Raw genomic sequence first — 23039 nt, 5'->3', positions numbered from 1 at the left:
AATCAATAAATAACATTTTCCTTAGATTGATTAATAACACTTGATGATATGTCATCAACTTTCAGTAAAAGTTACTTAATCACCATTTTCACACCTCATAGGTTAACAACTTTTTTGGGTCGATCCGTCTTCGATCCTTCTTCGAGATATTCTCATAAATAATGATTGAGGTCAACGTCAACGATTTTGAGGAAACATCACGTGAACCTTTCAACAAACCAACAGCTACTAGGAATTATTAAACCAATCTGTTGAAAATCGCCTTGTGGCCGCAGTTGCCTAGAGCTACAACAGCGAACGAAGACTATCAAAAACCTTCAAAATTTCGAGTCGTGGGAACCGCCCCAGAAAATAAACCTTTTTCGTCTTTCTTTCAAAGGTAACAACTGATCTGAGGGATAAGGAAAGGGGGTGGGGAGGGGCCGAAGGTAAAAAAAATAAAAATAAAAATAATGAAGACACTGGAGGTTTTCTAGTGGAAGATATGTTTGACCACACGTTAGAAACATAGACAAAACAAACAGAACTTCCCAGACTTCCCAGACAAGCCGCTGAAAATTAAATCCGTTTTAAGATCACTTTTCTCACATTCCACTACATAAATGTTATATTTTATACAGGTTAGAATCTAAAGTCAGGACCAGTTTTGAAATAGAGGTCAATTATAACCTTGGCTAATTTCAAGAAAAAAACGTACCACTGAGGAAAAAAAAAACCTTCATAATTCAACTAAAAACAGTTCTCACCAGCCTGAGGTGATCGTCATCACGGTCTAATGACTGAAGAGATTAAAAGTTAATGTGTGTCGTCAAAAACAGGTAAAATGACGCCTTTAAACAGTCGTACGTTTAAGGGACAAGGTCGATCTAACAGAAGGAAATTGATCGTAGCTAAAAATTTAACATTTAACGAATGACAATTCTGCTGAGATGAATAAAACGAAACCTGCGCATTTTCTTATCGAAGACACCTCTTTGATGCGAGGCTATGTGATTAAGACTGGCTTATATGAAGTACCTGGTAAAATACGAGGAAACTCGCTGCATGTTAACACTGCTGAATGTTAAGACAGTCATAATCTCGATGTATGTGCGAATCTTGATATACATATATTTGAGGAATTTTGACATGAGAATGTCGTCATGTACTAATGAATCTTGATGTAGGCATGTGAAAAATCTTAACATATGTATACTAATTTTGACATTGATCTATGAAACTTGTTGTAGATATATAAATCTTGACATTGATAAATGAAACTTGACTTAGATATATATATATATATATATATATATATATATATCTTAATGTACTGTCCCTTTTAGACAAGCATATCTGGTGCCAGAGAATTTTTACGGCTCGTTGAGTAAAGAATTTTGCTTGTCTCTGATTTCTCCCATAAGTTTGTCAAAAGGAGTATCATCGAGTGAGGTTCAAAACTACGATCAAACTTTACAGACAAATCACGGGCTGAGACCGAATTTTACATCTTTTAGTGACTGATTTCACAATAACTTTATCTTTTTAAACAGCTCTAATTCGTGCAGTAAATTTAGGTTAACCAAAACAAAACTCATGCTTGGTAGTCAAGCTACAACCGGGTAGGAGAGCAAAATTTAAATGCATCGAAAGGAGAAGGTGGTATAAGATTATATATCATCTACAAGAGCAGTTTGGAAAGTGATTTGAGAATTTATTACATCTTTTTTGAAGTCATTTGTGACCTTTGCAATCTGATTGGCTCTCACCGGTGCGATTTATTCACTAATTACACCCATTTTGAAATCACTAGTGATCCCTGTAATCTGATTGGCTCTAATTGGTGCGATTTATTCACAAATCGCCCTATTTTTTCCTTTAAATCGTATCTTTTTCTCAGCCAATGAGGAGGCTACACTAAAAACAAAACAACCAATCAGATTTCAAGGATTGTTTAAAGTAACCAATCAAATTGCAGGAAAATGAAAGACAAAGATTATCATATGGCAAATTTTGCGACTTTTGTTTCCAAAACTCTTATTTTTTTCCCCCCAAAAAGTTGGATGAATTTAATTTCAAACCGGCTCAGTACATCAATAAAATATTTGAACTGACCAAGTCCTTTTAGGCGATTTTAAAATGGATGTAATAAAGTAGTAATTGAACCTCGTGTCATGCAATTTTGGTCTGAAATCATATTTGTGATTTCAGGCCAAATTAGGGACCGGTCATTATTTATCGCCTGGGGGGGGGTCGGAGTATTTAGGGGGGGATCACATGGTTTTTTGAAGACCTTTAGGGGGGATCAGCCGTAATTGACAAGCATAATGGGGGGGATCAGACCAAAAAAAAAGGAATTTTAGGTCTGTTTACCTCGACAACTATCGGGGTGCATCAGAACGAAACAAAGAGCAAGCGCCCGGTGCAGCATACTTCCGAAAGATCGAATCGTTTATGGAAGACCACTATATTCGTGGAGAACTTTTTATGGAATTCTGTCGTGATGCCTGTAAAGAGTCAAGAGAAGAAAGTTCCAATCTCTGTTCCTGGTGTTCTAACAATAGATGGGTCGGTCCAGAAACGGAAAGAATTCCGCAACCTGTACCAGATTCAAACAATCCTGGACATTTCATGGATATCTATCAGACGGAATCGACGGGCAGGACACCAGATGATTACCTTCCAAGAAAATGTATTAAAGATCTGTACGAGGAACATTCTGACAGTATCAGAAACGATCAGGATACCATGAAGAGCTTCTGCTCAAAATATAATGTGGAAGAGAAGCACGTCATTGCATATGTTAATCATTTGAAGGATATTGAGATCCGAAAGGACATCAGAACAAGAGCAGCTCAGGAGCGAAGAAGGCAAGAGGCCGAACGAACGTACAAGGACTTTCAATGGGATAACCTCATCGAGGGTGGCAAAGTTGAAAAGTTGCGGGTAAGAGAACTAGACCTGTATCTCAACAAGCATGGTTTGATGACTGTGGGTCGGAAACTTGACAAAGTGAAGGCCATTCGATGTCACTATTACCGACAGAATAAAGAGACTGTAATAACAGAAGAACTGTCGAGTGATGAAGATGACGTGGAATCCGAGGATGAAGAATCCGAGAGTGGAGAGGCAGAGAGCGACGATGACTATGTTTTCGTGGATTTGGATGAACAGCCTGAGATTGGCACTTCCTCGACAATTCAGTTCGTATCTGACGAGCAAATATTTACCGTTGTGGTTCAAGGTCCATGAGACGTAAGTACCACTATTAAAATATCACTTGCATATTCAAAAAGTTATTTGGCGGTGGCTGGGAGAAAAGGGGGGGGGGGGGATCATGAAACTTTCCACTACCGATAAGGGGGGATCTCTAAAAAACTAGATACTCTACGGGGGGATCAGGTAAATGCTCCGATGTGACAACAAAAAACTCCGACCCCCCCCAGGCGATAAATAATGACCGGTCCCTTACATGACACGAGATTCAATTGCCATTATTAATTATACACCTGTAAGAATTTCAACACGTTCACTGGCTGAGAACACCTCATTTAATCCCAAACAGTGCAGAAAGCTGAAATCGAGCGCAGAAAGTTGAAATTGAATTGATTGACAGATAAGTCGCGACAGCGAGACAAAACAAAACGGCGGATAGGTGAGGAGAAAGTAACAACGTTTCAATTCAGAGTTTGGGGGAGAATGCTAGGAACGAAATATCTGACAAAAGAAAACAACTGGCTTAAGTACAGTCTAGCTCCCAAACACGGATATGAAAGTGTGAACCGGAGCCCCTGAATAACATTATTGAGGAGTTTTACGCAACAGTTCGTACGAAGGACCGTGAAGATTACGAGGATGATGGCTTTCGTGAAATGGTTGCTGCTGTCGACGGATACCTAACAGAAAAAGAATACAAAGGCTCAATTACTCTTGAGTGAGGTTTTAAAAGTTTGAAGCAAGTTCTTGAAGGAAAAACCCAACAACTCCAGCAACAATTGATGAACTATTACAAGAAATCAGAACAACTAATATGGGAAACAGGGTCATATTTTTGCTTGTATGTTATTAACTAGTGATTACATGATTTTCTCGTGAAATTTGGGATAAATCAGCCCTCGTAAATTTTCATAGAGTGCAAATGGCACTCGCCCGCAATTTGGTTAGCCTTTAGAAATTTACCTGTGCTGAATTATCCCATGTTACACTCGAAATCATGTCATTCCTTTTTACAAAATGACACTCCACCTAGTTCAATTACCATGATAAACAACCAAAACATACGCCCTTCAGATTTTCTGAAGCACGTTATGTTAATACGCGCTGACGGCTTGTTGCAGATGTGCCTGGGTATTCGAGGCAATGACAAAGTGGGGCTGAAGTGTGGTCTAAAGTTTCGGGGTGACGAAAAAATTCTGATAAAGCAACATAGGGTTAATTCTTTGTTTCCGAGGCATCCAAGTCTTGTCAACAAAGTAATATCTTTGTCAGGACGGACCACTGTTCTAATTAACCAACATAATGACCAGCTCCCAGTTGGCTTGTTGGCTCATTTGGTAGAGTACTGCACTGGTATCGCAAAGGTCATGGGTTTAAATCCCGTACAGGCCTGAATTTTTCAGGCCTTATTTTCACTTCAGCTCAAGTAGTGTTCATGACTGCGGAGATCACTTTCACATTCACTGTTTTAATTGTAAATTACATAAACTACTATTAGCCTAAATGATACAAAGCTGTCGATTTCACCTGAATAAATAACCTGAGAAAAGTTTCCGCTCAGCTGAGATAAGAAGTAAGAACAAAATTCACTTAAGGTGTCAGACTGTCAGGTTTAAGCCTAATTACAACGCACGCGCCGGCAAATGTTATGTTTTCATAGAACATTTGTGATGTTTTCTGCCTGCAAGAGCTCTAAAAGTTAGCAATATGTAATAAATAATAGTTGAACTGTTGTTTTCTGTAGTTTTCATTAGCAAAAAAGGTGTTTGTTCTTAGAAATCTACCATATCTCTCACAATATGTAACATTTGTCCTGCCGAATATTTTATGTTTGAAAAAATAAGGACTAAAAATTCAGTTTCTTGGCAACCCAAACACCGATTATGAATTAGAATCAAACAATAGTTTTTCCTGGAATTTTCTTATCAAAGCAGCCATTCTTTTACGGCCTGTATTTCTTACAAATCCTTCCAACGACGTTGACACAATGAATTTTGAAATATCCTGTTTGACATATAGGCACAACATGTTAGATTGATTTCCCATATTGCGGTCATACAAGAGATGTTCCGTTGCCCTAACTTCAAATTCATCCCTTTACGAGGTTACTTCAGCTGTTTACGATTTATCTTGTTGATTTGCTAATTAAACGCCCTACTAAATTACGCCCGAAAGCGAGCACAAAGGATAACCGAGAGAAGGATAGTACTCTCACTTGTGGCTAAAGATAGTATGTTGACGAAGGTCCTCTGCGGTAGTTTGGCTGATTTTAATTTTTCCGATATGCTCTGGTGAAATCTTCCATGTTTGTCACGATAAGTGGCATTCGTCACGCTGATTACTTTATAGGCGGGGGGCCACAACTTTTTGCGAATCTTTGTTATCTGCCTCTAATTCATAATTAGTCTTTCAAGTTTTTTATTTTTTATTTATCGGCAAACGAAACGAAAGGCGACGAATCTCACTCGAAAGATCTCTCTTTTTACTCCCAAAAATTACGTCATGATCATCAAAATGGAACATCAACAAGATCGATATATGAGCATGCGTAAACTTCCGAATCTGTCGACTTTTTTAGAAATTTTCCCCCCCGTGTTTCCCATCTTTCGACTTATTTTTGAAAGGTAGAAGACCTATGGATGTTATCGATATCGTGGCTGGAAACCCTAGAGTCCAACAGACAAAAACTGAATTGATATATACACCTTTTCAGATAAAAATCATGCGACCGGATCGAGCTGCCATGCTTGTCTTGTTTGTTGACATTTTTTAAGCACTAACTATGCTCGCGTCAAGATTCCGCGCGGTCAAAACCCCTATGCAACTTCCTCAAGACATCCTCTAATGTCACAAATTCAGCTCCATCGCCTTATCCTTATTGAAAAGTTAAAAATCAGGGATATTACAATGAATTGATCAAGTTCCTTGTTTAAAGTGTCTACAGTAGTATAACATGAAACTTAATCTTGTACCCAGATCTTATCGATTATAAGTGGCCGGCGATCAGGTATTCTGTTATTTTTACGGGAGCGTGCAAGCTGCTTAAATAGAAATAACAATTCACCATTCACTTAAGAGGTACTTGTAATGCCTACAGTTGTTTCAATGGACAGAAAAAAACTAAAGAAATTTCATCAATTATTCTGTTTAAAATTCCTCTTCACAGGAACATTCTTTCCTACACAGTAGGCCTTTGCTTTGTTATGAACCTATCGCATGATTATAACTTCTGCGAATTTTCTCGTTATTTAGCATTCTTAGCTGTTGTGTGGCAGGGACGACTTTACCATCATTTCAGCCAGGTAAGTACAATTTTGTGAACGTAACAATTTCTTAACATTTTCTTTTGAGAAATAAAGCTTTGAGGGGTCGTCTGCTTTCGAGATTTCACTCGTTTTGATCAACTTTTCTACAGATCCTGACCAATTGACTGTTGTTGAAAAGTTGTTTTTGGTCTCTGTAATTTGTTTCAGTATTACTAGCCGTTACTGTTGAGGATAGAATGCCGTTGTAGAGAGATGGAAATAAGATTGTCACGAATGTATGCACTGAACTCAAAACGTGCCATTCAGACTGAAATTCTTAGAAGCTTTGGGAAAAATTGAGTAAACGTAATCAAAAAGTTTAAATCAAAGGAAATTTCAGTTGAGGTGACGAAATGTTGATTCCTTTTCCTCCCAAAAGTAACCTGTAACCAGTTTCCACCAACAATGTCATTACATCGTCATGGGTGATGAGAGGAAAGAAACATATCGGCTAGATGTTGTGAAAACAAAATTCTTAGGGCGGACAATAAAATAAATGTGTGACGAACAGTGAGTAGAGTTGAAAGGATCAAAGGAACATAAAGATGATAATATTTTTTCACTCTGGTAAAGATGTTATGAAATAATGGAAGTGTGACCAATGATTTATTGGCTGGAGAGTTCAAAGGTTTTCCCTAAATAGAAATAGGCGGCATCCAAATCCATGAAGCACGAAACATGATTGATGGATTCTAGAGGCACCAAGAGTCACTAGGTACTTAAAACAAAAGTGTTTTTCAAAATGATAATTTTTTTTGGAGAGAGAATAACGTAATCATGAATCACTAAAGCAGTAGGAAAGAAAAAGACATACTTACCGGTTATTCGTCAGATGCGTTTGTGGTACACGTCCGTAAAAACACAAGCAGGGACAAACAGTGGTTTCATGACTAATTCCTGATTGCTGACTTCACAGCCTAAGGGGTTTCTATTATATTCAGTGCGCGTAAGATTCCAGAAAAGAAAACGATTTCCTGTCGAGTTTATTCTTTTCTAACAGACACGGACCATGACATATTTCGATCGATTCCTACCTCCAGTAAAAGCACAAGAGTCTGTATAACCAAAGAACATGATGTCCTGTGAAAGTTTGTTGTTTCAAGCTGAAGAATCAGATATCTGGTTGAAAAGAATCCAGGGAGAAGAGAAGCATTCATCCATAAAGAGGTAACCTCAAGCCAAAACATTGTTTGGAGAATCGACCGCCATGCCTGAACACGATTAATTATTGGAAATAAGAAGAACGCTGAAGAGTAAAGAAGAGTGACGCTGAGAAGTCAATATGTTGCTAGTATACAAACATAAGAAAAGCACAGCATTTATGGAGTAGTTAACGCACCATGTCAGGAAAATCTGAGGTGAAGGGCGTCGCGAAGGCGAGATGTTGGAAGCTCAAGATGAGAGGTTGAGTTCGGAGTCGTTCGGAGTTCGGTTAAGTTCGGTTAAACTCGATTGAACTCGCTCCTGAAGTCGTTGCGCAGACTCAATGGCGCATTACAATTGATGCAAAAAGAGATCGGCTACACCTCCTGGTAAGGTAAGAAAGTTTTCTTGGTTTTGATTAAGATGCACCTACCTTTTTGAGTTTTATAAAACTTTATTGCTGATAGTAGTTTTCACAATTGCTCAGGGATCTGTATCAAGGTTTTCAACACTATCAAAAGGATACTGACGCCTCTCTTTCCATCGCTTAAGATGGACTGTCAACAACAAAGGAATATTCCGGTAAGACCATACGTATATTTAGCAGGAAAGATTTCACACATCACAACAATAGATTCGTTTCATAACGTTAAGATTTCCCATTGCAACCGTACCACTTAAACGAGGTAACTTGTTAAAAAAAAATTGTCTCTGTTGTTGTGACAAATGATAAATGCAGAAGGTTAAAATCAAAGGAGCAAAAAGAGGATTTCACATTAGTATTTAGAATAACAGATTACCTTATAATTTATATTTTCACAGGATGGCAGCATTAATATCAGGAGCTTTGTTTCAGGGTAGAGATCAGAATTTTTTTCTACTAATACAATATAATTTTACACGTTAAAAAAGGCTAAAATGGAACAGGTTATATGTTACGAGGAAATCAAGTGGTAGACATGTTAAATTAATTCATTTAAAAAGGATCTTACTTCAAAATTCATACATCGTTTTTTGCAGAATATACCAACTCATGAATTTCCCTGTTCAGTCCTCTTAAATATCACACGGTAGCATGACTTTTTTTACTCCACTTTGACACCAAGGAATTAGGATATAATTGATGTATTCCCCTCTTGACTCCCAACTAGAGACCCTCCATCATTTTCCAAAGTTCTTTCTTTGCTATCACTGCTTGACTTGAAAAGCTCTTGATCATCAGTTATCACTGTCCTTCACAAATGTATTTCCTACATAGCAATGTTGTGGTATTTGTACCTTGCAGTGCTAATGAAGGCGTGGTCATGCTGGACAACATAGTTGTAAGTATTTCACCACCATATATTGTATTCTGCACTTCTTTGCATATTCCGACTAAAGCCAGTGTTCATTCAAAGATCACCAATTAATTTCCTTCCCTTTTTTTGTTAGAGAGAAACAATTCTTATGAGAAGATTTGTAAACCAAGGACGAGACGATAAGTATGTCATCTTTTATTCATTCCTTGGAAGTAAGAAAATCAGCATAAAAAGTTTATTCCAGCAACTTATGATGTATAAACAACCATGTGATAGCTGTCCCCTCAATAGTAAGAGCATCTTTCATCAATTACCGCTCCACTCCCAAAGAAACTACTTTCCAGCCCATGCAGCCACCGTTTTTTGTATGATTTGAAATCCCAAACCACCGTAATGACATTTAATCAGATAGGTGATACTTGAATAAAGCCGTCCATCGCACTCTTCATTAAAAATATCTTTCAAACAACTTAGGCATAACCAGGTAATTTCCTAATCTAGACTGTAGTGAGTAACAATGATCATGACCACGTCGCAACTCGAATTCACAAATAGCACATTAACTGAATTCTGTTCTCATTGTAGCAACGAGGAGATGATGAAAACAGTCAAGGTACTTGTCACCTATCCACTGACTTTATTTAGTTATCCCCTGTCTTGCAGCAGCTTGTAGCTTTCCTTACAATTGTGGTCTCTCTCTCTTCTAGAAATTACAGAAATTCTCTAAATGAATGGCTTATTGGTACTCTTTTTCCTTTGTAGAAGGAGATGACAAAAATCCGTCGCCATGTTGTTGTTGGCTAAGGTATACTAATCACACTTTAAGATTCACGATGAGCTTGATCTTATAAGCACTCGACCGCTATCAAACCACCAAACCATGATTGACTTCCAGAGACCAATCCTCTGAGTATATATTTCTTGCGCGCCCTAGTTGGGTACTTTCAGGAAATACCAGCAGGACTTTCGTATGATCCAAAAAACCAGGATTGTTCATCCTCTGGAAAGAATAAATGGCATTTGATCTTAATGAAGGCCATTCTCCAATTCTTTGAGACTGAAAACACCATAGACATTGAGCTTCACTTGCTCCTCTGATGGTTGTGTAATGAGCCACAGTAAATGTTTTGATTATTGTCGTCCTTCTCATTGCTTTAATCGTACTTCTTAAGTGATTGTCAAAATCTGCACAGAGAAAACCAGTAGGAATAGCACACAAACAAAGGTTTTGATGGATTTTTTATCATTCCTACCAATATGTTGCATCAGATCTTTATCACTTGAGGATGTTTATCACAGCGTAGGACACTGTTGCTATGATATATAACTTACGATCAGCAGTTAACGAAGTCTTTCAAAAATACCAATTCATTGATAGCTTGTCATGATTTCTCCTTAACCTCTCCTTAACTAATAATTAAGCCAGAGCAATGGTGTAACTAGTCAGAATCCCCATAACTCATTCTTTTTACTCGAAGAGCACAAGGAGCAGCCTGAAAGCCAAATATTTAAATTTTCATAGAGTGATTGGTCAATGAAGTTGAGATTTTCTGTAAAACTTCTGCATTATTTCACCTAAAATTAAAAGGCGGCTCTCAGCCCCTAATGGAGAGTCTTCCTTTTTCAAATTTTCAGAAAGCTGCATCGTAGTAGTATGATTGTAATTCACCAATTCTTTTCTTAATATTTTGTGATGGCGAGGGTATAAACATACAAAAAATTTTGGACATTTATGTGGTCCTTTATATTCATCATCAGCGAATAGAGGATGGTGATAAACGAAGACAATCGATCAAATCAATAAATATTGTTCACAGTTATGAGCCTTTTTATGTTTTTTCAATGGATTTTGTCACTTTTTTTGACGGATTACCAACCAAATTGTCCCCTAACTTTAAAAAAAAACACGACCAAAAAAAAAAAACCCAAAAAAATAGTACAAGCATGACAAATTAACAAAAGTGCATTAGTTACTTACGTGTCACAGAGTGTGATGTATCAGACACTTATTGCGTCCTTTCATGTATTTTGCAGGAGCTCTGTAGTATGGGAGCCAAAGGGAACAAGATTAAGTTATTTCTATTAAGTCTAAAGTGATTAATGTAATATTTATCGTTTAAGTGAAGATAATATTCATAATATAAGAAAGATAAGAAAAAACATTAATTGGACAATTATTTTGGCCTAAACCAAACAAGTAAATATTAATATAAGTGTAGCCTGCAGGAGCAGATTAAGTAAGTTCTATGCAATGAAGAATATTCATTGGATTTAAGAACAAGAAATAAGCTGGTTAAATTATTTAACACTAAACATTGTCAAACTGTCTCGTCACCGTTAAGTAAATGAAACTTTTGTATCGCTCTCGATGTTTGTACTTCGTACTTTTAAGTTATCATTTCTTTGTTCGAATACTCTGGTTCAATAGCCTTCAAGTTTTGACGAGATATTGTGTAATAAAATTGAGCAAGATAAGGATAGCGTGACCTGGGATTCAAATGGCGTGACCAACCCTCCAATCAAAGGATTGTTCAGTATACAGTTCTTCGAAGTGTCAAAGATAAGACGGTGACCCCTTTACCGTTTGAATTACCTTGTTCAAATGTTGTTGTTCAGTACAGTTTCGCAATCCAATGGATATCTTCGCAATCAGGTCTTTGACTTAGTACAACAATAAATTCCGGGTGACAGTACACAGCCAATTATGCAACACCATGTGATCAACAGTGCTCCACACTGTTGATGGCATGAACCGAACCTCCTAACCAAACTTTCTGAAAGTGCCCTTTGTAACCTTCTTTTCGAAATTAACAATTCCAAGGGACTGAGACTTGTCGGTTAGCTCAAACACGTGAGCATTTGTTGGTAAACCAAAACGCAAAGTATGCAGAACCTTGCTGTTTCTCCTTTTTGCTCATAAAATGACGTCAGTTTCTGAGTTTCAGTAGGAAAGTCGCTCTTCCTTTTCCGTTAACTTTTTAGTGAATCTGCTGACCAGTGCATAAGAGTTTCGCAGTCGCTTGCGTACCAAAGTCAACTGTTTAGTCGGTCGGAAGTATGTGTGCGTATAACTTTAAGCTCTCGCTGGGTCAACTAGTTCAATGGAAGTGTAAAAGCGGGCAGCTGTAAACAGTAATACACAGGTTTGAAAATTTATCAACTTAAGACGCAGCGATCCAAATCTTAATCAGTCTTTAAGATAAAAATTTCCATGTTGAAACTGAGAACTTCGAGGTTTTTTCGGTCTCACTTTGTAATATCTCTCGGAAAGGTAACCTCCCGTAAATGGTGTATTGTTATCACCGCAAAATTTAATTTGAAAGAGAGAAAAAAAATTAAAAGGAAACTTGAAAGGAAAATAAAGGGCCGTCAATGACTGCATCGCCTACTGTTGTGTAGTCGTAGAGTATTGCAGTACAAAATGCCAATGTGGTGTAAAATCCAGAGGGGTTAAGGAAAAAGCTCTTGTCGATGCCAAAATTATGGAAAAAGGAGGACTTGGTCGGAACAGAGTTTGTATGCTGGTTATCTGACAGACCGGGGGAAAGGACAGGAAATTTAAAGAATAGGTACAAGTATTTATGCGTATCAAATATATTTTGTACTGCGTACCTAGTGCAATGGATTATACCTACTCCTATCAAGTCCGAAGGTATGAGATTCGAGCCCTTGTCGCGTTAACTTTTTTTAGCCTTTTTTTTTCTTTTTACTTTCAATTTACGTTCTTTTTTAAGGATATATCAAGTGTGATCGGAGTAAGACGTAAATGAAAGAACGTTTGACGACGTAGCTTTACGTTCAAATCGATGACAATGTCGAAATGCAGGGGTAAGATCCTGAACCTCAAACCAAACCCAAAAGTGAGTTAGAAGAACCCTAATCAGACTTGTTCAACGATGGCCAGTGTCGGATATGAACCAGGACGAGTCAAAAGTGACGTTACGAGTGTCTAACGATAGTCCGCCCTTTAGAAAACCGCAAGGGGTTTGGGGGAGGGTTTACGGATTCACACGACACCGTAACATAGTGCTTACGGCCTTCCTATAAGGAAGGCACAGTAGGCACAAAATAGAAAAGATTCCGGGAATTGAAGCCCTCGCTCGGGAGGCACGCTACATAATCATTGCACCACCACATCGGGAAAATTATAAACCTGGTATGAACTGAACCGTTGATTTACCTGTCCTTCACGGCAGACTGGCGTGAGTTTGCATAGGGTCGGTCACGTCACTGTGCTGAAGTGAAGTCAACGGTTGTTGATATGGCACTGTAAATGCTAAACTTGAAGTTGACATAATTTACGCGTCAAGTGTACATCTGGTCTGACCTTCAACAGTGGTCCTAATTTTCTTACGCTTTACCGAAAGAGTATACTAGCACACATGGCAACACTTTCCATTTTGTATCACGGTGGTAGAAAGAACTCAAAATGCTGTGCAATTCAACAAGACTGTCCATGTTAGTTAAGGGTCGCCCAGCTCAACACTCTTTCATAATGCATTTTCTGAGTTGAATTGCTCGAAGCCACTTTGATTATTTCTCTTTTAGCCAAACGGACGAAGTATGGGCGAACTGGAAGGAAATATATGTTATTTGCCGGCTGGGAGGTCCGTATGGTGAAAAACTTTGACCGAGGTCTCGAAAAATCCTGCCCGAGGCCGTAGGCCAAGGGTAGTATTTTCAAGACCGAGGTCACAGTTTTTCACCATACGGACCGACCCTTAGGTGGTAAATAATATATATATATATATATATATTTTTTTTTTTTTAACTTAACGAAATTCTTTCCGAAAGAACCCGAATGATTAAGGGCTGTAAATACGGCAAGATCTTCCACAGACAGAACAATGTTAGGGCGAGTAACTGATAGCTAAAATAGAGGTGATGCAAATTAAAGAGAGATGCAAACTTTGAAACATTTTTTTACAAGTATCTGTCACCATCTGACACCTGTCAATTAGAGAGCGCGTAAGGAAAAAAAACGCATGTACACTTTTGAAAAACAACGAAACTAGTTTGGCATGGACTGTCACGACAATGTTTTCTTCAAAAACATTCTATGATCTAACGAAAATTATTATTCACTCTCATCGAAGATTTAATCATGTACGAAGATTTACCTCTGTTCATTAAGTAAACGGCGAGGAAGTAATTGTAAGTAAATTCAAATTATTTTGAAGTTGTGAGAGCTTGCTTGTTTGTTTGCTGCAATGGCGTGTGTAAATCTGGTCTTTCCTCCACAAAAACTTAATTCGAATGATACACTCCAACGAGACACATGAAGATTTAGTGCCGCCTTTTTTCATAGAATTCCTTCAGTTTCTGTTGTGCAATTTACGGTACAAATGTCCAAATTGAACGGACTTAGAAAGACTCACCAAGAGCGTACATTTGTTGTAAAACTGAAATTAAAACTTCGCTCGCTCTTTCACTAGGAACAAATTGTTTGAGAAAATTCAGATGTTAAATGAATGAAAGGTCCATAGATTACTTCAACTTTAACCAAATACCTCACATTTTAACTTTCTAGGTACTTTTTGTAAACGATTAAAATTAATTATCGGCGGTTTTTAGGCCGCTTGTCACGTAATGACACTATTGCCTATACAAATTCATTCTGAAACTAAAGTGATTTGAGAGAGATAAAAGAGAGGATTAATAAGTTATTTATCGGCTTGAGGAAGTGACCAACGCCTTTGCTTAAAAATACTTTCCAGCCGGAAAAACGAGATATATTTATGAAAAATGGCAACGAAAGTAGGGATGTACTCGGCGACTCACGAAAGCGTTACCGTGGCCCGTGAGCAGAGATAGGAAAATACTGACCGGGTAAAGAACCAATCAGATTGCAGGATTCGTTACCGTGCCCTCTGGAAAAAAAATTAACTTCTCTCCCCCAACCCCCTGTTAATGCACTACTGATTACTTACATTTTCTCTGGGTTTTCTTGGATCTTAGATTTGGAGAAATCTCAGTAACGTCAAAATATCCAAAACTCAAACGGTTAATTTTTCGAAGTAGCCAAAAAGTGCTACGGTTCAAACGAGGTTTCTACGGCGCAACGTGCCAAGGAGGTCTGCTTCCCTTGCTTTTAGATTTCTTTTGGCACATCATCGTAAGCTGTAAAACGAAAGGAACTCACTCAATTAAAGATTCCGGGTTTTGTTTCTATTTAAAATATCTTACGATCCAAAACCCCTGTATTCACCGCCTTTTTCGCTTTCGAGTTGTAACACGAAACCACTCCCTCACCTCAACTTAATTCACTTTTCCTGAAAGCCAGTTGTAGGAAAGTAGAAACAAGAGAAAGAGCGGGTGAAAGAAGAATAGGGGAAAAGGCTCTTTGTGCGCCTGCTTTTTCTCTCGTATCCAGTGACCGAGAGCCTGACACAGACCGTATACGTAACTGTCCCAGCGGCAACTATGTCAACCGAGCTCTTCTACATCCCGCACTGGCCTATAGTTCAACCGCCTATACTTGAGTTGAAACCCAAGCCCCAATGCCCCCCCCCCCCCCCCATCCCTTCCCCCAACATCATCGGCCCCCGTGGTTTGAAATAACACAGCACACCTGGCCCTATTGTTAAAAGCTTATCTTAGAGTCTTGTGCGATTGTCTTAAATCACTGCACCAACTAATTATAATTCAAATCATGCTTTTCTCTTATTGACTAAATTGTTGGATGTCCACAAGGCAGAGAGAATGTTAATTATGTTCCGCTTGGTGAGCAAGCAGGTGGTCAAATTTTTAACGGAGACTAATAAGAATTGAGCGGTTCAAAAGTTAAATAACTACTGGCAAAGAGCTCGAGATTGTCACATTCTTCGTTTGGGAAACCTACTGTGAAAACTACTTGTGCAATTAATGAGTGTACTATGGCTCACTCCTGAATAAAGGCGAACGTTTTGATATTCACTTAGAGAATGTGTGCGACCACATCCGCCCCAGAATATATGACAGTATGAATTGAATAGAAAAGCCATGTTGAAAATTGAATTTCAAAACCTATTTCGAATGTTCGTAGAAGCACTAAACCAATGTTATTTACATTTTTTCCGAAGAAAGTAAAAGGAACAAATTACGAGTTGACAATTATCATGTCGGCACGCAATCACCCATCATTAATCACTTGGAAAGCCACTTCGGCATCCCGTGTTTCCTGCCTAATGCACGTGCCGCTCCAAATGACTCAAATGCGTTGATTAACCTCCATTGTTAACCTTCATTGTTAACCTGTCTTAGTTTGACATTTAATTTTAATGTATGTTAGAGTCTTAATACACATCAATGGATGTTGCTACCCTGCAAAGTTCGACAGTTTTTTCTTTGTATCAATAGAAAACTATCCCTCAAAAATAAACAATGTGTTGTGGGAAGAATAATTCATCATGAGATCGTGCACACTTTCAATTTTTCCCGTTTTTAGATTGTTCAAGATAAGACAAACAATAACATGCAAATACGCGGAATGAGACGCTTCCTTACGAAACGCATCCTCACAATCTCAAACAAATCTAACCACTAAACTCTACAAAAAGTCATCGTCCTTACACACTAATCAGGTGTTGAACTTTTAGTGTTCAGTGAAAGGCTATTCGTTAGGAACATTAATCTCTAAAGGGGCATTATAGCACACGCTAATTTTGACTAGAGGCAGAATGTTCACTTAGTAAATTAATTAAACATATCTCATAATGGTGGTGGGGGAGAATATAAAAACATGTCGATGTACAGTTTCGTCTCTAATGAAGATTGAGCATTTCATTTCAAGCGACAACGAAAAAGACTTTTATATGAACATTCAACAAACATATCGTGAGGAGCCCTCATGTGCTGCTGATCACTTAGAACCCTATGTTTGTTCAAATGGAAAAACTTGAAATGGCTTTCTAAACTAAAAGCTACCAAATGGTAAGCTCCCAGGGAATCTTTTTTAACCCCTTACTGATAAGGCTGCCACACTTAGATCAAATCACATCAGTACAAAAAAAATAAATTAATATAGTAACAAGCTCAAGCATGAAGTAATACAACAAAAAAGAGACACTAAGTTTAAGCTATAAATAAAATGCAGTGTCAGAATACGAAGGTAAATTTATGTTCACAACAAGCGCGTCATGACGTCTTTGAAAAAATTAAAATCTTTCCTAACTTAAGAGAAAATCGTACTCCCCAAATCAGAGGGATTGCATAATCATGAACAATCACTTAGACCGTTGACCAATATCATCAACATCACCATTACGTTTTTTTTTCATACTTACGAGACAAACGATTCTTCATAGCCTCGTTCCATTCATGGTCACCATCAGCCAATGGAAATGAAAAATCAATCAGATTGATCTCCACCGCTTAAATGTCGACCAGCTCGAAGAGTAGATTCATTCCCTGTGGTAAAAGACGTAAAAATGTCCCATGCAATTAGCTGCATTTCAATTTTTCAAAGAGGAAAAAATTTTTTTTGAGAGGCCGTGCTATTATGGCGTGTAGTATGCGGTATATACCGATTGATTTTCGTACCCGTCATGCGTTGCGGCGCACAAGAATCCACGTGCTAAGCTCAAACAATGTAGTTAAGAGAGCCAAGGCAGTTTTGCGTTATTTTTAAACTTCTCAGTGTTCCCACGTATTCTTCAACTATTCCACTGCCTTAGTTGCAGTGTCACAATCTGAGGTAGGGTCCTTTGTTAACTGTATGAATCGTTGCCTGTCTCTCTCTGCCCTTGCAACTAGGGGGAAAAATGCAAACTTCATGCTCTACGACGATTAAGTCATATCACGACTAGATTCAAAGGTCCACCACTTGATATATATTGCACAAACCCGCCACAACGAACTTCCAACTAGAAACGAAAGAACCTTCCGGTTCAGGAAATTCGCATTCCACATAAAACAAACGGGAGATGCGATTGGTTACAATGTCAAGTAAAATCAGCAATGCATCGTATTTTTCCCTTGAACAAATTATTACCCCCACATTTCAAAGTAATTTATGATAGTCCTTCCCGGTTTCTTTGGACCTTAACTCCAGAGGAAATCTTACCAGAGATAACATTATGTTCTCTTAATCTTGCCTAATCTAACCCCCTAAAGAGTTTCATTGAGAAACCTACGAGATGTCCCTGATTCAGATGACAGATAAATTTTTAAAATAGAAAAGAAAATGAAAATTATATAAAAATATATATTCTTGGTTAATTATGGCAGTATTTTGTGCAATTCACTCTTGACGACACTATCAAATCTATTACAGCAAGCCCTTAAATACCGTCTTCAGTGAGTGCAGATTGCCCCTAGACAATCCCGTCACTAAGGTTGAAAGTAAAGCTGTAAATTGAGGTATTTTTAATCATTTTCGCAAAGAGTGAGCTCTTTCAATGAATTTCACTTGTTTCTCGCGGCCTTTACTGACATAGTTCTCTCTTAAAAGTTCTCACGTTGATAGAAATCCCATGGCATTATACCAAAAGGTGAAGCGCTGTGGCATATTTCTCGTCTGGTGAACTACACCACGCGCTTCTTTCTTCACTTCGCCTTAGTTTACCACTCATACGGCCCTATTTTTCATTCTTCCCGAAACATTCCCCAAGAAAACCTCTGAAATCGACTAACTGCGAGGGGTTCCTTTTTTTTCTGAGCAATTTGCCGACGACTGCTGGATTGTGAAATATTTGAGGATTTGTTTAAAAAAAAAGGAAAAAAACAAGACGATCCCGAAAATTAAAAAGATAATAATGATAAAAAATAACCAGTGATAGACGTGTGTGGGTTCCACCACTTTTTAGCAGAAGAAATTGCAATAAAAAATTAATTGTTATCTGAAACCTGTTTTGGGAGTGACTGCTATTCAACTTTTGTAATTTCAGTTTCAAGCGAGATACAATGGCTTAGGTATTTGAGCGGTTTTCCTAAACGATGTTAAACTGGCAGACATCGCAATCGCAAATATCTTTGTTGCGCCTCTACGACCACAGTGAAGCTCCTGACTTCCTAGAGTATAACCCTTGGATAACATCCATTTTAAAGTCATATCCATCTATTAAAGCGCGTAAAATAGCAGGATTAGTTATGCCATGTTGATTACCTCTGAGAAAATTTGGGAAAATTGAGAAGCTTCCTTCACTAGCATACCTCATTATGCGTAAAATGCCTTCACATTTCTCCAGGGTGGCGATTAAACAAAAAATTACTTATTAACTACCAATTTGCATTTGATCGTAGACAGGTACCCAGATCCTTCAGTGTCTCCAGCTTCAAATGAGTTCAATTCTCCGGAGTCCTTATATTGAAACCTGGGCAAAATAACCCACGCTATTCGTGAAATAATACGAAGCACGTGAAACCAAAAGCCCCCGTCGAAATCTGCTAGTTACCCGCCGGCTTCCAACAGTTCCGCCACCCGCATTTGAAATATGATGAAATAACTCCTAGATATATCTCATTGATCAATTCACTAAAATGGAGTTCGGTGCCAAAAGTTCAACTCGATTCAGAGACGTCGCGTACAAGAAAAAAACCATTAGCATTCAGTCAAACTGTTAACAACGACGATCCAAATTCTACGGATATCAATTCAGAAAGTAATGGATCGGTTAGTTCCATGCAACAAACTTAAAACATTCATGCACGATAAACAAATCACATGAATTTGTAGTGATTCTTAGTCACTAGGAAATCGCTGAAGTGTCGCGTGTTTGTGCACGTACGTACTGAAAGTATTTCAAAACAATAGAAAACAATCCAAATAAACGCTGCGAAAATACTGGTTTTATTAAAAGTAATGTTGCAGTGATTGTGCATCAACAGCAGTGTTTGGGAATGATGTCCTACACGGGTTGATTAGAATTTTCATCAAATCGCTTCGAATCTTGCTGTTTGCAAAACCAAAAAGTGGCCAAGACACTACTGTTGTACAAAATAATGGCCTTTGGATGCTGTAGGCGCATTCTCAAGTCGCTTCGGACAAAGTATGGAATTTTTAGCTAACATTGAGTATCGGCGTGCGCCACAGTCGTAATCACGTAATCATGTGGCGGATTACCGTTAAAATATTATCGAGCGCTTGCGAAAAATCATAACTTTATCACGTGGTTTTAGGATTATGTCTGTGCGATGGCGGTTGTATAAAAAGAGTTAATGGGCTCAGAAACCTGAGCAGCTACTTCATTTTTCTTGTAGCCTGCCTTGTAAAGCTTCTTTCAGAAAAACCTGAAGAAAGATTGAGTTTCAGGGCTAGAGCAGTGGAACAGGGCATAATTTGATGAAAGGCTAGGCGTCAAGATCAAGCTGCTTATTGACGTCGAAACATTTCGCAGCCAGGTTACTGAAAGCGATTAAGTTACAAACAAGATATAAATACGATTATTGAGTTAAAACATAGTATGGAAAGTGCAAAGTACTGTTAAAAGAACAATTTTGGTTCCCATCTTGCCGAGAAACGAAAGCGGTTTATACGGTCTGGTAAGAACAAAAGAAGGCATTTCTAAAAATGGCATTTTTGGCAAGCAATATTGTAGACCGGAAAAATCCTTTGACAAGGGTCATCGAGGAAACTGAAAGAAAAGCAGCAACCACGCAAACAAAATATCAGTCCTTTGTGTGTAAGCCAATACGCTCCCTTGACCTTTCAAGAAAAAATTCTTTCGTTTCACACATGATGACCAGACAAATAAGATTAATTTACATTTCAAAACAGGAAAAAACGACAACAATAAGGCTCACCATTTATATAAGATCATGAGATCTTTACTTAAGCTGCCGTGATGATGAAGGTCAATGAAAATCTACATCATATGATTGCAATTAGATATCAAAGGAATAACTAAGCTCCGCGTGAAGTTTACGTGCTCAACAGTGAAGTCGTGTCCTCCCGTAATGACAAGTTGTTGCAAGTTCACTTTAAGGAGGCTCCAAGGGGTTTTTTAGCTCAATGTTGGCGCGCGCACCAAGGTATTGTTCTTCTAGAAATTTTTATGTTTTCGCTTTTCTACGTCACTAAAAGCCATCAAAAGGGTGATGAGCAAGATTCGAACTATGCAGCAGAAGGTATTCGAAGCTTCAATCTACGACAGAAATTCAGAAGACCAAAGAAGGATTATGGATGCTCTTATCAGTAAACGACAGCCTCCGGGACGGTGTAAAACTTTGTCGCAAGTAATTAAAACGCTAAGAGCAAGTCAAATGAAGGATGGATCAACAGAACAAGGAAATTTACGTCGGGAGTATGAATACAAACGAACAAGATCAAAACCGTTTCCCACCTCCCCATTCCCCCCTCTAGCTTCCCTACTCGTCGTCACCCCAGATGTTTCCGTAAGTCGTATCCGGGGCCTGTATCGGTGGGATAGCGTTACGTCACGATCACTTATCACAAATAAGAAACAAATTAAACCTGAGAAGACAAAAAGTGCGCCATCTTGGAAAGAGCTATCACGTTTTCAACAACGCGAAGAGGACATAATTAAAGGGAGCTGGAAGGAGGCCGAAACAAATCATTAAACGAAAACACAATCGCCTTTTCCAAAACCTCCAATGAATCATTCCCATACAGAAGAACGGACTTTCGAGGTAAGTAAAGGATTAGCTGCAATAAAAGTGTAGTGCAAAGCACACTGAAACAAGCACTTAAGAAACTGAGGAAACCAAAGTTATTGCAGATTTTGAGCAGAGCAAAAATCGGGAGGTTACTTGAAAATTTTAGACAATTGAATGTATTTACATCATTCGTACAATAAGATATATCGCTGTGACAACTTAAACACGAATAGAACAGCACACTTGATCTTTTGGTTTTGACGCCGACTTCAGCTTTGCAGTAATGTATCCATAATACCCCTGTATTTCTTTCCTTCCCTATATGTGTGGCTAATCAGCAACCAACTCTTTGCCTGTGCACTAACACTTGCTATTTGTGAGTTCTTTAATATCAATGTCATTTTACACCACACGGGGTAAACTATAATGAGAAAATTAAAATAAGTTAGCATTCTAGGAACTTGCGTCCGCATCTAAGCAGCTGTTGAAAAAAACCTCCGCCATTAACGAAAACTTGCGGGGACAAGGCTTCTTCACTGTGTACCCCTAAACTGTGGAACTCACTGCCATTCGATTTGTGCAAGTCACATCTTTGACTGGTTTTAAGAAAAGACTGAAAACACATCATTTGAGCCAATACTTGGAGAGTATGTCAACGTTTTTGAAATACGATATCTATACTTGTGATGCATCTTAAATCAATACTTATGAAATTTAGCATAAATTATTATGATGCCTGAAAGAAAGTTAATAAATTTTTGTTTGTCCCGGTTCGGTATAAAATTGATAAGGTGCAAAATAAAAAATACAACCTAATCACAGACAGGGAAGTAGCCGAGGCAATTTTCCTTTTTACTTTGTTTGATTTCTTTTCACAATTTCTTTGAAAAGTTCGTCCCAGAAAACAATATTCAGCTACATCAAGCTTTTTGCAAGTTAATGGCGGCATTGATGGAGTACTCAGGAGTTGGATACCAAGCTAGAGGGTAATGAAAGAAATATTTAGCACACAAAAATGGCTTTACATAAAAAAAATCAGCAAGTTCAGCGAGGTTTGATTAGTTACAGTCGCAATTATGACTACAAACGTTCGTCATTTCATGTTAGTTTATGAAGCCCTTGTTTTTGGTACTGATACATATCTCCTGATCAATCTACAATTGAATTTTAGCGCAGCCTTACTTTGAAGCTATTGGCAACTTCATGTCAAACTCATGCACAGCAACTTTAAGTTGAGCGTTTTCCCTGATAAATGATGGCATTAAATAATGATCACATATTACCAAATTGGCCTCATTTACGTGAGTATTAACCTTCATTAATGGAAAATGCAGTAAAGTAGTGTTCAGAGACCGTTTGGTGACTACATGCAAAGGCCACGCTTTTGACTTGCGAAAAAATTCAACCAAGAATTATTGTTATTATTCTTGACAGGGAAGAAAATAGTAAAAGATGGAGACACCTCAATTGGGTAAGCGTTTGCCTAATTAATTTAGGTACATTTATTTTTCTGAGAATTGCAGATAGGCACAGGTTGTCGCCATTCTCTGGACACAGACGACCA

The 23039-nt window shown here is 38.1% G+C and overlaps 2 protein-coding genes and 2 long non-coding RNA genes across 6 annotated transcripts in view; 2 read left to right on the top strand and 2 right to left on the bottom strand.

The window, feature by feature from the left end:
* Nucleotides 1–3515: 3515 nt before the first annotated feature.
* On the bottom strand, nt 3516–7746 carry LOC149048270 (uncharacterized). Its single transcript, XR_016184641.1, has 2 exons — nt 7319–7746; nt 3516–3875 (listed from the first exon to the last, which is right to left on the bottom strand). It is a non-coding gene; the product is annotated as an uncharacterized LOC149048270 (long non-coding RNA).
* Nucleotides 7486–11305, top strand: LOC149048269 (uncharacterized). 3 transcript variants are annotated; one of them, XM_089199100.1, is made up of 8 exons: nt 7486–8037; nt 8131–8225; nt 8466–8500; nt 8929–8965; nt 9075–9124; nt 9527–9554; nt 9704–9746; nt 10976–11305. In XM_089199100.1, the coding sequence occupies exons 2-7, from the start codon at nt 8196–8198 to the stop codon at nt 9743–9745; spliced, it is 222 nt and encodes a 73-aa protein (XP_089055226.1). In that variant the 5' UTR covers nt 7486–8037; nt 8131–8195; the 3' UTR covers nt 9746; nt 10976–11305. The 3 variants fall into 3 exon arrangements, with proteins under 3 accessions (XP_089055226.1, XP_089055225.1, XP_089055224.1); XM_089199099.1 differs by lacking the exons at nt 9704–9746; nt 10976–11305 and having other exon boundaries at nt 7898–8037; nt 9527–9614; XM_089199098.1 differs by lacking the exons at nt 9527–9554; nt 9704–9746; nt 10976–11305 and having other exon boundaries at nt 7898–8037; nt 9075–9317.
* LOC149048267 (uncharacterized) overlaps nt 8078–23039 on the bottom strand; it is a 27003-nt gene continuing 12041 nt past the window's right edge. The window contains exons 3-6 of the long non-coding RNA XR_016184635.1: nt 17206–17329; nt 14872–15061; nt 10920–10980; nt 8078–10126 (exon numbers count right to left, since the gene is read on the bottom strand). This is a non-coding gene — a long non-coding RNA (uncharacterized LOC149048267). The remainder of the gene's footprint in view (nt 10127–10919; nt 10981–14871; nt 15062–17205; nt 17330–23039) is intronic.
* The window catches only part of LOC149048268 (uncharacterized), a 7649-nt gene continuing 4318 nt past the window's right edge, over nt 19709–23039 (top strand). The window contains exons 1-3 of the mRNA XM_089199085.1: nt 19709–21508; nt 22367–22461; nt 22910–22946. Coding sequence (XP_089055211.1) covers nt 21473–21508; nt 22367–22461; nt 22910–22946 — 168 coding nt within the window. The 5' untranslated portion in view covers nt 19709–21472. The remainder of the gene's footprint in view (nt 21509–22366; nt 22462–22909; nt 22947–23039) is intronic.

This window comes from Pocillopora damicornis, chromosome 3 (assembly GCF_964200805.1).
Source record: "Pocillopora damicornis chromosome 3, jaPocDami1.2, whole genome shotgun sequence".
Lineage (NCBI taxonomy): Eukaryota > Metazoa > Cnidaria > Anthozoa > Scleractinia > Pocilloporidae > Pocillopora > Pocillopora damicornis.
The sequence above is the reverse complement of the archived record's forward strand: the minus strand, read 5'-3'. Positions and strand labels throughout refer to the sequence as shown.

Bases quoted from the DNA above. Each gene is read 5' to 3' on its own strand.
- LOC149048269 (XM_089199098.1), top strand. From the start codon at position 8,196: ATGGACTGTCAACAACAAAGGAATATTCCG. The intron at 8,226-8,465 runs GTAAGACCATAC...ATATTTTCACAG, and splicing joins AACAACAAAGGAATATTCCG to GATGGCAGCATTAATATCAG. The intron at 8,966-9,074 runs GTAAGTATTTCA...TTTTTTTGTTAG, and splicing joins TCATGCTGGACAACATAGTT to AGAGAAACAATTCTTATGAG.